This window comes from Falco rusticolus, chromosome 5 (genome assembly GCF_015220075.1).
Source record: "Falco rusticolus isolate bFalRus1 chromosome 5, bFalRus1.pri, whole genome shotgun sequence".
NCBI classification, from domain to species: domain Eukaryota; kingdom Metazoa; phylum Chordata; class Aves; order Falconiformes; family Falconidae; genus Falco; species Falco rusticolus.
The window spans coordinates 76259688-76277160 of record NC_051191.1 but is presented as its reverse complement, the minus strand read 5'-3'; the positions used below and the strand labels follow the sequence as shown (position 1 = coordinate 76277160).

Genomic DNA, 17473 nt, shown 5'->3' with positions numbered 1-17473 from the left:
TGGGAAGCAACATGTTACACTGTCAATAAAAGGAATACTTCTCAAATCCTTTCTGTAACACATGGAGCATACTCTTGGTGTCAGTGAGATTGTGAACAGGGGTACAGTCTGCCTCTGTGAGAAAAAAAGGGTTGCAAGATCATACCCAGAAACAATAAATGCCCCAGGCATGAAGTAAAAACAGCTCTAGCCAGTACAAGTTTGTTTGCCAAGTGATACTATCTCCCATGTTGGTTGTAGCAATTAAGTCTGCTGAAACATGAAAACAAATACATCCCCCCACCTCCAGTTCTCCTCTCTGCTGCACAGTGTTATCTTAAGTTAAAGGCAAATTTTCTTTGGTTGCTGCTCCTTGGAAAGAATATTAAACTTCACAATCTAGGCTTTAAATCTGTTTCTAATGGGATGAGGCCTGATGTGGGGAGGGCAGATGGGACAGATTATTCCACCTGTATTTTCCCATGAAGCTTCTGACACAGGCTACTGTTGAAAGTAAGATACTAGATTAGTTTGACCTCAGGTCCCATTCAGTATGATAGGTCTTATATTCCGATGTTAAACTCTATTAAGTATACTGCTATCAAATTGCTTTTTACAGCTCTGTCTGGCCCCCTCCCTTTGATGATGTGTGTGGGAAGCCAAGCAAAACATTCCATTAGTGTTTAGAAAGAATTTGAGATATACTTTTCAGTTGATGCTGTAGGATTTATGATGTATATAGTGCAGAAATTATTTTACTGGACTAGAGTCATGTTATGTATTAATGAATTACCAGGATATGAGTCAGCCTTGGAATAGTTTGAGCAGGAAGGTAGCATTCTTCCACAAACAATAATCTGTTGATAAATAGTGCTGAAAGCTGTAATTCAATAGGAATTGTTTTTAAAGAGAATTAGAGAAAGACTGTATGTATATATATTCTCCAGAATTGCAGTGGTGCACATTGAGATAATGCCATATTACTGCACTCAATCATTTAATCACATTGATTAAGGTCAGATACCCTTTACACTAAGTGCTGGATAGGATTGCAATAAAATTACCACATTATACCAAAAGAGTTTTATTTTCATGTGCTTGCATCTACCCTTCTGGGCCTTTTCAAAGTGCTCTGCTTGCTTTATTTTGTTCTAACAACAATAAAAGCCTAACCTATTGAAGCAAAGTGGTGTGATTTTCTTCCAGTAGCCATGTTACAAACTGCTACTACTTGTTTTGGTAACTTGGAGATGAGGCCTTAGTTAGGACAGGTGAGATGAAAACAGAATCTAAGCTGAAATATTAAAGAGGCAGTGGAACGGAGGAGTGTCTTCTGGGGTTTTGCTGGGTGGAGTTTTTTTGATGCATATTTGGAAAACATTTCTGTTAGCATTTTTGGAGGGATACCTGCCATTTCTTGACTGCACAGAGGCCAGCCTTTCTGGGCAGAGTTTTTAAGCAAGCCTTTGAAGCAGAACCAGAGAACAGCAATTCTTGTGTATATTCAGTGGCCACCAACTTCAGCAAGAGCGTGAAGCTGGGAATGCACTCTGGTCCATGGAAGGTGGAGGGAAGTGCTGCATTTGAGTTTTCAGTTGAAAACTGAAACTGTGTTGTCATGCTTGCTTTTTCAGCAAGATTAAGTAACACTAGGCACATTTTCACCCAGACTAGTCCCTTGTTCTTTCAAGAAGTCTCTCTAGCAGCTCCTACTAAAGGGTGATGGAGACAAACACCTTAGCAAAGAGAACAGTTTCCTCTTTTCAGAAATATGTCTAAAAATCAAATGTATTGCAGGATAGAGGGAATAGTCCTTGCTTGATACAGAGAGGGTAAGACCTTTTCTATGTTGTCTTATCAGGCTGTTAAGCAGCTTTTACACAGTTGCTGCGTAAACAGTGGCTTAAGCAGAGTGCAGACTACTAAACATGTTTATGTTTGGAGGAAAACAAGTAAGCCTGCCTGAAGTTTCTTTTAATGCACTTTTTCTCTTGATATATGGCTTCTCCTACCGCAAGCACTTGAAGTAGTAGCACAGTTTATTGCCATAATAGCAGTAGGTAATTCAGCTTGCCTTTGCGTTGGAAAATGATTGATTTTGGAAAAGAATACATGTTTGCTTATAAAATCTTGGCAATGTTTTGATGAAAGTAGTTTGTTTTCTTAAAAAATGTTGGGAAAGTATTGACTTTAATTGCATTTTAGATTGTCCTGGCAAAACAATGGTAAGAGGATAAACGTAATAGAAGCCAAAGCCAATTGCCTCCTACTGGGTTTCTCAGATTAATAGAGGAACCTGAGCACAAAAAATCCCTCATGTATTGGAGAGGGGTGGGAGCGGTGAGAAAGATCTAGGAGAGGTAAGCATAGACCCAAGAGCAAGGGTAATGTCTGGAAAGTCTACAGACAGGCTAAGCATTGACACAGCTTCAGTCTCCAATTTCAGGATCTTCCTCACACCGAAACTTAGCCTTTTGCTTTCCTTGTCTCTTTCTCTGTCACCTTGTGTCACAGCAGATTCAGCCCTCAAAGCTTGGTGGCCTTGTTTTGCTGCTACGTGATGCTATCCGGTTGTCACATGTAGAAATACCCATACAAGCAAGTTGGCTCAAGAGGATCTTTATTTTCATACCATAAATAATTTGTTCCAAAATCTTGTGTCAAAGACAATCTATACATAATATAGGGAGGCTATGAAGCAAATAAAGTGAGTATCAGAGATGCACTGGGGAGGCTATGAAGCAAATAAAGTGATTATCAGAGATGCATTGGGGATAGTGGTCCCCCACATCTGCCAAGCAATGCAGTTGTTAGCATATGCATGCACCTTTCACGTAACGATGAAGATGTGGTTGCACAGACTGATCACTAAAGTGCTCATACAGGACACTGAGAAGAACTGTCATGTAAGAGCTACACATCCTGATGCCCACAGTGCTACAGCTTTGTTGGTGCTAGCGTACATGACAGATTTGACTTATCACAAATACCATCGACAGTAGTTGCACTTTCATTCTCCAGGCTAAGCATTTGTAGGTGCAGTTTTAAGTCAGGCTCATTTATCACAGCTGTGTTGACCTTTCTCTGATTTGCCATCACTGAAGGGTTGCAAATGTACTTAGACTTTCTTTAGCACATGTCCTTTCACCAAGCAGTTCCAGCCCTTCCTGATCCAATACTGGGTAGATTTTCTAGCTCTTAGGAAGCAACTGCGATCTGACAGAGTACTTAGCTCAACTCATTTTCTATTGATTTTAAAAGTAATAGGTTCTAAAGATGGATAATACTGTTAAATCTATTTAGGATTTTTTTATACTGTTAGCTTTGGTTGTTGTATTTAGAAGATAGTGGTGCTTTACTCAGGTTCAGATCCCTACAGTGCATTTTAAAATATTTTTTAAATCCTTTTAAAAATTGTTATTCACAAGGATAACACTAAGGACAAAAAGTACGATGAGACAACTGCCATGAGCTTATGGTGAGGCTAAGTGTGACACACTTGATAGCAAATACCAGTAATGATTTGAAATCTGCCTTTCCAAACGCCTTTATAGAACACATCCCTTGGCTCCCTTTGTGTCTGTGACCTTGGGCAGACTTACTAATTTTATACCATTGTGTGTAGTTATTAGTAGGTTTTTTCATGTTCCATAAGAGACCAGCAAACTTTCTTACCTGCAAAAATAATTCCTTTCTTTTTTTAACTTCTCTCTTTGCAAGTATCCCCAGAGCTGTCACTAGTGATTGGCGTGTCTCTCTACAAACCCTCCGGAAGGCTCCCCTAGCTAAGGGTTCTTCTGCCCTCTCTGCCCCCTTCCTCTGTCTGAGAGCAGATGCGGATCCCTAAAGTTTCTTCTCTTGGGAGTATGTGAATACTCAGTCTGAGGGTGTCTGTGCAGACAGGACGTACAGAGGGTGCCATGTGGCCAGATGTATAGGTGCCTTGGAGTGCAGGCTTGCAGGAGGTGAGCAGTCCTCACTGCAGCACAGATCTCCCTCTGTGGCCTCTCCCCAGCTCCAGAAGCTCACACGTCAATGCTTTTGGTCATTAAATTGAACATCAAGTTGACTTAAGGTTATCTGTCAAGTGATTTCACAAACTGGGGGAGAAGCTATGGCAGAGTTGGTTGAGGTATGGTCGGAGGCATCGGGGAGCATTAGGCTAGGGAGGGTTCTGTGTGTGTTTCCTGATGTGAGTGATGGAGTGTCTGCACGGAAGAAACAAGCTTACCTTGTTAGATAGGAAATGTACTGCTGCCTGCCACTCAGAAAGCCTCAGGACCCGGCACTGATGTTCTCATTCCTGTCTCTGTTAGGACAGCTGACCAAATTCAGAATTGCTGAGCAGTTCAGCCCGGCTGGAGAAACGGAGGAAAAGGGAAGTTTGGCTTGGCACTTTCAAGGCCGGGCACCTTTTCCTCCTCAGCAGTCCCATGGGCAAAAGCTGCCACTGCTGTTCTCCAGCTCTCCTTGCACTATTGAGATTTAGCAAGTAGTTTTGCAAAACCACGCTTGAAATATTAGAAGAAATTATTATCTGCCAAAAGGAAATTTATCAGGTAATCCTTGACCATTATTCTGTTTTTTACTGTGGTGCTGCTTACAAAAAAAAAACCAAAAAAAACTTGGTGGGGTCTTTCATAATGCTGCACAGAAAACCGTTGGAAACCTTTTCCTTTGCCCAACAGCAGAGAAATAATAATGTAATAATTATGGTATTGATGATGATGATGATGTATTTCATTACAGGAATGTAAAAAGCTTGGGCCAAATCCCACCAACTATGGTCAAAGATACCCCCAAAGACCCCAAAGTTCACTGCCAATTTTTGTCTGGCTCAAATTGTCAAATGCTGCAGTTTCCATCCAAACCCATAAATCTTCCCAGCCCCTCAGGCAAAGCTTTTGGTGATCCAAAAGCAGGCAAGTAGTTCCATGGCTGATGCATGAGGCAGAACAAAACTGTACTCACTGACTGGGAGCAGAACTGGCTCTGCAGTGCTGACAGGAAGAGGGATGGATGGCGGTCAGTTGACTTGGCACGTGTATTAAGGGAAACACAGAGGGAATAAGTATTTACTGCATTAAGATACCATTCTGCAGCCCCATTTCTACAGACTCTGAGGAAGCCCTGAGGGAAGCTTGTGGAAGAGAATGAGCTTGCGGACTCTCTGCGGAAGAAAATTAAATAGGGATTTTTTGAAAGAAACTGAAAAGAGAAGGGAAAATTAATTTGTTGGTACGTGAAATCACATAAAACTCCCTTGGAAGAGTTCCTAAAGAAAGGATTGTATTTACTCTGGAGAGGGAGCAAACAGTTTAGGCCTACAATTTTATTGCCATGTCTCGATTTTTAACCTGTTTTCCTTCTGTTTTCAAATCCCAGAGATAGCACAGTGGTTCCCAGAACGTGCAGCTGGTCTCTTTTGATAAGGTCCGATAGCAGAGATAAAGAAAACAAGCTGCCATTTGCCTTTAAAGGGTCTCCCAAATGTACTGTCTGGTTCTTCCCCAGGGCAGTTCCCTTTGCTGTAACTTCTAGGTAAACATTGGGAAACCAGTTGCTCTGATGTTAATGAGGGTGATCAGTTTGCTGGGTTGAGTTGTCCCCTTGGTGCGTAGCATCAAAGAAGGGTCTGAGGATTGCAGTTCCTCTAACCACTGAAAGGGCCCATGAAAGATGACTGTCTTCTGAACTGAGCTGCTCAGGTGATAGGAATTAACAGAGGCAGCCAGCCAGCCCAAGGGAACTACTTAATTGGATTCTGCTTTCTTGTGCGTACCCTCAGACCCAACAAAATAACATGAGAAATGTATCAAGAGGTACCTGCTGATTCCTGGAAGGATCAGGTATGCATCACACTCTTTTAAGAAAAATTGTTCATCCTTTACCAAATTTAGCAATTAAAAATGATCACACCAATTGGAACTCTAAAAATTACACTGATGGGGAAGTCTAAGAGATCAGTCCAGGAAAATACCTAGACAATCCTTTCTGGAACAGCGATGCTTTTGGAGATTACCAAGCAAAATGCTAGAGGCTGCTTAAGTGCAGGAGGTCAGACTAAATTAATATGGTCATCTTGTTGGCATTAAATATACTCATTCTACCAAAATAAATATGCAGTTTCTGTCCACACTGCTAGGACTTGGAAGACATCCTTCAACTTCAGACATGTAGCAGAAGTCTGAGAACACACAGAGAAAGGAGAAATCAGTGATGCCTAGATATTCCTTACAGCAAAATAAGAGTATTTAAAAATCATCAGACCATAATGATAAACAAGAGAGACCACTGTGGCTCTGAAAACTGCACTTGCACCAGAGCTATGGAGTGTTAATACTGTATTATTATATATTCTGTATATATTATTATTATTATATACAGGAACAGAGGTGTCGGGTTATTCAGCTTACAACAGGTACAGATAGACTGGGAGGAAGGTGAAGACAAGCTGTTTCCAGGATCTCAATATACTGCATAAAAACATACAGAGTTAGGATACTGAGGCCGTGAGGCAAAACTAGGTGGATGGTGGTCCTTAGTACAGCTATGGATTGGAAGGGGTAGAACTCCCACTCCAGGTGTTGCATTAAACAAGTGGAAACTGTGGCCTAGTTGCATCTTCCAGGGCATTTGGCTGCTTGGCAGAGCACTTCTTGCTTAGCCAGCCTGGAAGAGCTGGCAGGCTCAAGGTCCATGGAGACCCTAGTGCTGTGGCTGATGCTCAGGCTGCTAGGCAGCTTGCAAGAAAGCAGCCACTCCAGTGTCTGGAACCCAGAGGAAGGAACGTGTCCTAATGACTGAAGTCTGTGTTAAGCCACTGCCATGCTAGAAAGTGTTGCTCTCAGGGAAAGCAGGCACTTTCTGTGGGTTGCAAAACAGAAGTGAAATTGAGCCCAGATTCCTCCAGTGAGAATGTGACTGGAGGCACATCTGCGTGACCCTGGTGCCACTGCGGGTCCTCATTGACTTCTCTGGTTCCCACATAGACCAAGACATGGACCTGCTTGTAGCATTACTGCCTGCATTTGTTGCTAGAGATCAGAGACATACTGTTTGGTGTGAGTGAATCAAGGGTGCAATTAAATGTTTGCTCTGCTCTGGGGAAAATAGATTAGCTCTAATTTGCTACAAGCAAATTTCTGTTCCTGAACTGAACCATGGCAGCATGCTTAAATAATGCATGAAACAGTGGTCTTACCTGTATTAGAGTGAATAGGAACCAAAGATTCTGCAGAATCTGTCTCTGGCTGCTACTGTGTGCCTACCCCTGAAGCTGAGTAATAGCTATTTCATTTCGTACTGCTAAATCCTTGAAATACCTCCTCTGTGGGATGCTTACATAATAAGTCACGGGTTTCCGATTATTTATTGCCTCTGTCTCCAGTATATTTTGCAGGTTTCTTTTGCAGTTTATATACATTTATTTGTTTTACTACCACTTTGCATTCTAAGAACAAATCATCTCTAATAAAAAGCACATTTCCTTGAGAGCAGAATCAATTTCCTTCAGAAGTCTTTTATTCCCTGATTAGTGTGTTACATTTGGTCTTCACTAATCACGTAGTTAACTGCGAGCAATAAAGTTCTTAAATAAATAAATGCTCTGGTCCAAGTCAAGGTTAGTCATAATGGACAGTTTCCCACTTAAATTTATGAAATACAAAATGTGACTCTGCTACTTAGGCACTTAAATTCACATGAAAAGTGTAGCAATTAATGCCAGATCTGGTTTTTCTGCAGGTCATTAGTATGTTATTAACAATTAACTCTCAGCAACAAGTTGACTTGACTGCAAGTCAGTAATGCAGTGGGAAGTTGAAATGGGTGTGGTTTTTCGATTACTTTTAAAGGTTTGGGGTTATGGCTATTTTTTTTCCCTCTTTGTGTTACCCTGCTCCAGAAGCACTCAGTGGGAAGGTAATGAAGTAGGTGGTTTGTACATTACTACATCTTTCCGTGCTTCCTTTTCATTGGTTTTATTATTGTAGACTTTGAAACATAAGGAGAAGTTAGTTACAAGCCATTCCTTCTGGTCAGTGTTGGATGTGTATTACAGAGTTACGTTCTCAGGTGGAGGATGCATTTTTACTAACTGTGAACAGGGGTAAGTCACTGTGGACCAAAAAGCATGAGATGTGGTGGAAACCCCGTCATATGGCTGCTGTAGCATAATAATACGTTTCCCAATCCTGAATTTCAGCCAGCATTTGTTGGAGAACATAGCTTGAATCATGGCTCCCTATGGTCCAGCAACCACTCAGATTAAGGTATGTGGTTTCCCTAATGTCTGTCAAATATTGTTGGAAACCACACTGGCTAGGCTGTAAGGTGAAAAACATTACATGGGTGGTATCAGTTCCCTGCAGAAATCAGAGGGGAGGGGGGGAAGACAGAAAATAACTTTCAGCCAAAATACATATCTAAAAGCATTAGTGTTTATTTTAAAAACATCATGTAACACTTCTTTAGAGTTTCTATGTATGTGTGCTTAATGAATGAGAAAAAGGAAAGGCTCTGTTTCTCAGAGGAGCTGATGACTTGGAAGCTGAGAAATGTGAGCACAAAACATTCTGACTAGCCTTGAGTTTGGCTCGTGGTATGATCGGTTGAGTCGGGTAATCCACACTGAGTCTGCGTTTGGTTTGGAAGTTAAACCAAGGGTGTTCGTGAGATGAACAAAATAAAACCATGTATTATGGACTTTGCATTAGGAGAATGTGGCCACGTTAAGAGACAACCCCACTGCAGAAGTGGCTTTGCTGTGTGCAGTGCGATGGGACACCTGGGCCATCACTTCCAGCCTGGGGGTCAAACATTACTAACGCACGAATCTGAAAACCCCCAGATTCCTTGCCGTGTATGTTCTTCACAGAATCCTGTTGTGGGCAGCAGTTATGTGATACATATAAATCTTTTCTGCCACAATGAAGGAACACCTAAGCTAACTGGGGGGCTTGGGAGTATGTGGAGTCATGACTGTGATAGTGTCGAAGTGTTACGGTAATATGGTGACCATTTTTGACTGAAGTGATCTACCAGCATTCAGGGTGTTACGAGTCTTCTCTGATTCCTTCCACTGATGAAGGAATTGATAGTAGAGATAGATATTTCCATTTCTTTTCATTTTAATTTCTACGCAAAAAGTATTTTATTTCTATTTGAAACAGTATATTTAAATTTATTGTATATATTTTGCATATATGTAGTGATCTAGTGTGTACTTTGTGTCTTGCCTCACTGAACACAGACAAACCAAATATAAGATGTGTTCTGCTTACAGTGTCCAGAATCATTACAGCGTACGCTCTATCCCAAATCCCTGTTAGAGCTTTTATTGATTGTCTTTGCCCCTCCTGTCTTGTTCTCTTTAGCACAAATAGCACCATGAAATAACAATGGTCTCCCTTTGCCATCTTTATTTTCAGTTGACATGAAAAATACTCCAAGCAGCAAGATCAAACTCTTACTCAGTCATCATATGTGCCTGTGTTTTGGAAAGAGGCTCCCAGCTTCAAAAATTAACCTAGTTGCTTATTGTATGTCTTGGAGAAAAGCTGTTGTGATGACCATTAGTTTTCTCTAACCAATTTATTCACTTGTTATTAACAGTAACATATTAAGGAAAAAGGAGTAGGGGAAATCCTTATTCTTCAAGTAATTTTTTTATGTGAGATTGGGCAAACTGGGCATTGAATTGTTCAGTTCTATAACCGCAATGCCCAATCACACGTGTACTTCTGTGCAAGTGACTTTTGCATGTTACATTCTGCCAGGGAGCCATAGCAGTTTCTCCATCAGTTTGCAGTCCTCAAAACATCTCTAAATCCAGCGCTATCCACCAGCCTCACCTGTATATGTTTAGTGTTGAGCAGCTCGCTTGCAATGCCAATGCTTTTAGGAAATGTCCTTCATTACACTTTAATTTCCTGATCATTGATGTCTTTTAATTAATCTAAAATTCAGAGAAGAAAGCCATGACAATCAAGAGTACAGGGGACTGCATCTGAGGACTGGAAACAGAGTACAGAAAGGAGCCTTTCACTTCAGAGCTCTGGTAGGAATCCAGCTCAGTTTCAGATTTAGCAAAAATCATTACTGTGTGATGGCTTCTTGGTGTCCTGCACTCTACATCCACAAATGAGTCAGAGTCCACATCACACAAACCACCAGAACAATTGGTGCTACTGTAATTGGGAGCCTACTGGCAGCATCAGTGGAAAGGGCAGGGACTTGAATGAACATGGAAAATGAGCTGCTTTGAGACACATCTGTGTGAGGAAACGTAGAAGAAATTTAATCAGTGGTAGCTCCCTTCTGGAGATAGGTGGAAGACTTTACTTTCTAGTACTGACAATCTGACACCTACTAACAAACGTTATGTTCAAGAAAAATAAAGATCATTATGGGATCCTTTAATGTGTGAAAGCATGAACTAAAAAAAAAAAGCTAAGTATCATAGAAAAATCAACAACAAAATCTAAATGCTGACTTGAAATAATAGGAACAGAGCCAAACAAATATTATCAAGCGTGACCACTGCTGGCAACAATTGCTTCCCTCAAAAACACAGGGAAATCCTGCTCTTCTATTGAACAATCTCTTCAAGTTGAGCCCCTTTTAGGTAAAAATAAAGGAGCGCATCCGCTGTTCAGACATTCTCTTCAGAGATGAGAACGTGGATTGGTAGAAAACATGTTGGACTTCATTCAGCCTGTGATGATGCCTTGATATCACAGAAACAACAACTGGAAGGAGAGCTGTCAGAGCACAGGACACCATAAAGAGAGTGCTTTTAGAGGAGGCTGGGACTGCCACTGGGCATTTGAATCGGTGGTGGAGGTTGGAAGGGACCTCTGGAGGTCACCTGCTCCAGCCCCTGAACTTGGCACTTGCACTGGATCATCTGCTCTGAAGTTGGGAGGTCCTCATCTTCGAATTTATATGGTACCATTAGTAATCCTAAAAAACCTGCCTCTGCCAGGATACTAATTGTGTACTACCGGAGATTAATTTAGCCCCATAATTCCTGTAAGCTTCAAACAGTTAAGCTGTGAAGACATCTCTTAACATGCTGAAATGACACAATTGCACGTGCTGATTGCAGTGGTCAATGTGATACAAATTTTTGACGAAGTGAAAGTAAAAGGAATGTCTTTGATGTCAAATAAGTGCATTAGCAAATCTGAAATGTTCTGAGACAGCTTGGACTATTTGTGAATTCATGCCAAATTCAACTAAAAATAGAGTAGAAACGTGAACCTCAAGTTGAAGTTTTCCACTGCAGTTCCTCAAACCAAAACATTTTGACTTTTCATGTTAAAACGGTTCAGAAACTTAACTTAAATAACTTTAAATCATTTTAAGAGCAATGAGAACCAGAAAGTTAATTTCTCAGTATTTGTTTTTTTTGGGGGGAGGGGGGAAATTCAGAGCAACCCAATACAAAGATGTGTGTGTGTTTGGGTGTGTATGTGCATTTGCAGGGGGGAAGGCAGGGTTGACCACAAAACTGAAAGAGAAATTAGTTGTTCTGTTCCCTACCTGTAACCTGCCACATCTCTGCTTTTGTATTTTCGGGCTTCTCTTCAGTAGATAATGCTACCAGATTATGTAGTGTTGTCGGTGCAGAGGAGACGAGATTTAGCTAGCTGCATTTGTTCCCAGTTGTGTGGTAAGCAGGATTTAACACCCAGGGCTCTGAAGGTGAGACCATGTGTAACGCCCTGCTCCTCAGTCTCTTATGAGTTATACCTGTATCGTGAAGGTGGTGGGAAATAAGCACATCCTTTCAGGGAAAATACAGAGAAGTATTGTGGAACATCACCAAGGTGTGAGGCCTAGGTTCAAAGTTTCTGGGAACCAGGGAATAACAGCACACAGGGCACAGATTTCAGAGTATAAGTAAGTAAGTAAATAAATAAATAAATAAATACATAAGTAAGTAAATAAATAAATAAATAAGCAAGAGGATTGCAGCATCCTGTATCATCACACCACGGGTTTCTTTTACCCAGGGCACAGATTTCAGAGTACAAATAAATAAATAAATAAATAAGCAAGAGGATTTCAGCATCCTGTATCACACCACCGGTTTCTTTTAGTGAAGAGTATGTGGTGCATATTTTTCCCTTTTCTATGACCAGTGCTGAATTCCTCAGGGGACTGGTGATTCTGCAGACAGGGCGCTGTGGAAAGCTTGGTCCCCTGGGCAGTGCCTAGCCCTTCCACCAGCGAGGGGGAGAGGGGGCCGAGGGGTTTGGTGTTCGAGCAAGGAAAAATCTGCACAGAGGCTTTCCCTGTTCGGTCAGCCAAAGCAAGATGCTGAATTCAGCAGAGGTTGAATTTATGAGAACAGCAGCAGGAGGTGGGATGAGGGGTTTAAATGGTGAAAAAGCTTTTAATAGCAGTCTTTATATTATAATAAAACTGTTTGTTTCAGCATCTCTGCCAGCCAGCGTAAGCAATATAAGTTTATGAGTAGCTGATATTTCGTGTAATGGCAATGCATTTGTCCATCCTGAGTGCCTGTTACTTGGCAAGCAGATGACAGGTCATATTATTAGGCAGACTGTTATTTCCACAGGCAAAGAGGGATATGCGTCCTTCTTAATGTGAAGAAAAACCTGTAAAGGCCTAAGCCATAGTATGTAACAACACAGAGCAGCATGTGTGAAAGCAATGCGTAAACCCCACTGACTAAACTAGTACAGGTTAAGATCACTGTTGAGAAATATGAAATTATTTGTGAAAAAACCTTCTAAGGTAGGTCAGAGGCCAGAAAATGAACTGCTTTTGTAAATTTCCTGCAATACCATACAGTGAGCAAGGTTACACATGAATGAAACCATGCTGTATGATTTGGCTTCTTATGCATTAAAAATCCTTTAAAACTATAACTGCAGTGTTCATTCCCAAATTATTTTTTTAATGTATTTATTTAGAGAAAACTGAAACAGTTTGCCATTTATGTGTATTCAAAAGCCGCATATTTCCAAGACTATAAAGGAAACCTTAAAAAGAAATTACTTTCAGGACACAAATAATGATATTTTAAAATGCATGGGAAAATATGCATTAAAAATTTAATAGATGTAAAAAAGATAAAATCTTGTTTGTCCTTTTTTTGCTACTTGACCGTAACAAGTGATTGTCATGCACACGTAAAACTGGATAGCATGGATTTTTGTTCATGTGTTTAATTTTGTTATGCATTTGCCTGAACAGTTGCTTTCCACATTGTGATTTCTCTTTCATCGGAATGTTTTGAAACATTTTAAATTGGAAATAATATAAAATATAGATGTTTACAACATTCTAAATTTGTGCATAAATGCTCACAGATACTGTGTTTGTGGACACATACACAAAATCTTAATTTTATAGTTCTTGAAGTTAACTATTTGCATTTATAATAGCAGGATGAGTCCTAGAATGTTTCATTAAATATCAAAACTTTATAAATATTACTTGGATGTAGGAATTGGGTAGCATACCCTTAAGTACTGGTGAGTTTTCAAGTTTTTTCAAGCACCCACAGCTTTCTAAGCATGTACTATTTATACCTTGGGAATATAGGAGGAAGTAGATTTGTTGAAATTACGACTCTCAAATAATGCCATTGTATTAATATCTCTGACTTTTAACAGAAAAATTAATCTCTGAAGAGGATTTTAAAAAAACAGTTGTTTGAGGATAAAATTCACTTAAAAGTGTCGATATTTTGCACACACTGCTATTTAAGGTACCTTTAATGTAACAGTTTTCAGCAAGTCCATTCTGTCATGCCTGCTGTCAAATAAACCTTTGTATCACCCTGCTCAGCAAAACCTTTGTACTCTTTGAAGCAATGTGCTGTTAATTGCTTTCTTCATAGGCTGCTGGATGGAAGAGCCTATGTAAATAAGGAGTTCACATTAGTGAGCAGTGATACTTGGAGCTGCCCGGCTTTTTTAAGGGGAAGAGGTCAAATTTTCTTGCATTAGGTAGAATGTGGACTTTGGACTAAGATGTCCTGTGTCCATCCCTGATTCCGCCTTACTCTCGGGCAGTAGTTTGGTTACCCCCATGCAGCTGTGCAACAGTCTGTGCAGTCTTGCAAGTCTGTGAGCGACTCCCTGTCCTGGTGTGTAAGATGTCAGAGGAATGGTCAGTGAAAGAGGGAATTACTTGATTGAACCCAAAACCTTTTTCCTTTGTGCCGCTAACCTCCCAAAACCTGAATACCCCCGCAGCCCTGCTGGGTAAATATGATCAGAAGTTAAAGGTTGCCATCTAATGGTGAACATATGTAATACAGGCTTCATGGTTTTTCTTAAATTCTTTCTTACCTTTCTTCATGTACCTGCAAGTCCTTTCTTTATAAGGCACCAGAGGAATGAGAATGATATTTCATTCAGATCTTACCGGGGATGATACCTGATATTTGATCAGTAACAAGATGTTGCAACAGCATGTGAAATTCCAGCCATTCAGTTTAACTGAATTCTAATATCATAATGCTTTTTCTGTGAATTCAGATATAGATGAGTGTTCCTTCGAAAGGACCTGTGATCACACCTGCATCAACTACCCTGGAAGCTTTGAATGTCTCTGCCATAAAGGCTACACCTTGTACGGACTGACGCACTGTGGAGGTTTGGAAATAGAGTTTTGCTTATCTGTTTGTTTGCTTGCTTTGTGAACTGTTTATTGAGGCCCACGTTCTTTAGCTGAAAATTTTAGAATAGAAGATAATGAACCAATAAAGTTAAAATAAAGGTAAAACAGCATGAGCTATTTTTGACCAAAATTTCAGCATCTCAAATTTACTGAAGCATTCCCAGGAGAATAGCATAAATAAAAAACAGTGTCCTGGCATTTTTTCATGGTGGTACATAGCAGCCTCAGTATAGGGAAGAAGCCTGCAGCTGTGACACTTGCATCCACAGCTGCATGGATGCAGCCGTTCTTCCACAGCCGTTCCAAAGCAGCCTCACGGCTGAGGTTCATTGCACTGTACAGGGCAAGCTTCCTTACAGAGTTTACAAGTGCAGAGTACCAATCAGTACTTCCATGGGAGTGAGGTTAGTCACAATTGTATTTACAGAAGGAAGGCTTCTGTGTGATGGGCAACAAAGAGAACAGGAGAAGGATGTCAGTTTTAGAAAGTTTGCAAATTTTGGCTCTACTGATATTTGTCCTTACCAGTCTGCAACACAGACTGCCTGTGAAACTCATAACAGAGGGCTGTGGGGTACTTGCTTCCCATCTTCTGTGGATCTACTTCAGCTCTTCAGCCTTTCTGCATAACTGGAAAGAATTGGTGCTGTAATGTTTGTTATCCAGGAGAGGGATATTTTTAAAGTGCATTGTAGGGCAGTATTACCACAGTGACCAAATTAGAGGTTCAAGTTCAACTTCATCAAGGCAGGAGAATTTCAGAGCAGTCAAATCCAGTATTTGCCAAGGGTATCACAGTATGAGACTGCCTGCTACTGGCCTGGCTAACGCCCCCAGGAATCACTGTGTTCTCCTGCCTGAACGTTTAATAAGTAGGGTAGATTTTGATTGTGTTCAGAACACTGGTCAAAGGAGAGCAAAGGGAGTTTTTGAGGGATTTGTTTAAGTGTATCAGTCTGAATTATCCTTTTAACCAATCAGGTCAGCGTTACACAAGCAAAAGTGAAAAGAGAAAATTATAATATAACCTGAAAGCCCTGAATCTAAATAACTTGTTAGAAAATACTGATGCAAAAGAAACTCTCCATGCTATTTTTAAATGTAAGACTAAATGGATTTGTCTGGTTAAAAGATGGTTAATAGTAAATTATTTAATTATTCAAGATGCTAACTAAGTAAACCTTGCATCATACTGTAAACAAAGCCCTCACTTTAAATCCACAAAAGTCATGTATTCAGGCCAGCCTCTGACCTGAGTCGGACTTAGCCCAAGGAAAGCATGCTGGAGGAATTGCTGAGAATAGCATTGGGCCCTAATGGTTCTTATTTTGTGGAACAAGCATTGCGGTACATCTTATATGCAAGAGTTACCCTCTATGTATTCCTAAGTAAATCATGCTACAGACTGAGCCAAAAAGGTGCAGCTAAAGGCTTATGTTTTTTCCACTCCCATGTGGTTCAGTTTGTGCCATGCAAACTGATACAACAGAAACAGATGCTAACTCCTCGCTTCTGTCTGAGTGCTGAGCTCACCTGGTTTTGTAGGGTTAAAGTGAGACACTGCTAATGATATCACCGCCTGGCTTCTCCTTGGGAGAAAGGTGTAGGAGGTGTATTCTGGTGTCCCTTGTATAGAGCAGCATAAGTAACAAATTAATTCACTGTATAGTAGAGGCAAGCAGAAAGAGAAATAGGAGTCTGTCTGAGGAAAGAATTTGGAAAAAATATTCCACTTGAGGGCAGATCTGAAAGAAAAATTAGTCTGAAAGTTTGGAGGACCTATGCTGTGTGGGGTGTGGAGAGACTGATCTTCAGTTTCACTGTTAATTCCTTAATGACTTAATGTATGTGTCAGTTTAGGGAAAGCCTCAAAGTTTGGTGTTCAGCCTCAGTCTTTAAATATTTTTTAGCGTCAGTCCAGCTTCATCTTTTAAATAAGACTGAAATAGGACGAAAACTCTAACTGGAAATACTCAGTGCTGAGCCTTGGGCAGAAATATAACCAGATCCAAACCTCTTGCATTAATCCGTAATGGGCAGGTCCAGAGCCACAGCTCTGAACCCAGACTGGTCCAGGCCTATCATTAGTTTTAGTCAGCCCCTGGAGAGTGATGTTTACAGTGGAACAAATAACTTATCCTGGCTGCCATCCGTGTGGCACTGAGCAGAAGTCAAAACTAGGGAGAAGTAATGAGAACCTTCAAAAAGATTTGGTGTAAGCTTGCCTGTTAGAAAGCTTTCTCTCCATCTTGCTGCCCTAGAGGGGAAGGAATAAACCATGTGGGAGTGTCCGTGTTCTGGGCCTTCCATGCCGAGGGGCAGCCCTTGTTGTTCTGTCTGGGATCCTTTTCATGGCATCTCTTGTAATAACAGTCATGTGTCATAAGCGAATCTTATAGGACAGTGCTAGCACTTACCCCACCTGTTTATGTAAAGTCCTGCTTGCAGTACATATTGGCTCGTTCAGTGACCTTAGGGAAGTTGGTAGAACTTGCTGAACCATTTAATGCCTTTGGGAATTCAGCTGCTTCTTCAGGAGCTTGGTTCTGGGCTGAGGTACTTAACATCGAGAGCTTGGGTTCGAACAGCTCAGCCAGAGCTCAGTGGCAGGAGCACTGTGGACTAAATGTGTGTTTCAAAGTATGGGTTCACAAGTAGGTCCCACTCAGCGTAAGCCTGACCACTATGTACAAAATTTTCCAGAAAGTTTTTTTCTGGAACTATCTGTTTCTACTTGAATAGTTTGTCCGATTTCGGAAGTGCTGACCTTCACAAGTCCTGAGTCTGATCCAAAAACCATAACGTTGTCTAGAAACATGCCTGTCATATT

General features: G+C 40.8%; 1 protein-coding gene across 1 annotated transcript in view; it reads left to right on the top strand.

Moving 5' to 3' along the window:
• Positions 1-17473, top strand: part of SCUBE1 (signal peptide, CUB domain and EGF like domain containing 1) — a 218052-nt gene that overhangs the window by 168934 nt on the left and 31645 nt on the right. Inside the window, exon 10 of the mRNA XM_037390251.1 lies at positions 14502-14618. Coding sequence (XP_037246148.1) covers positions 14502-14618 — 117 coding nt within the window. The remainder of the gene's footprint in view (positions 1-14501; positions 14619-17473) is intronic.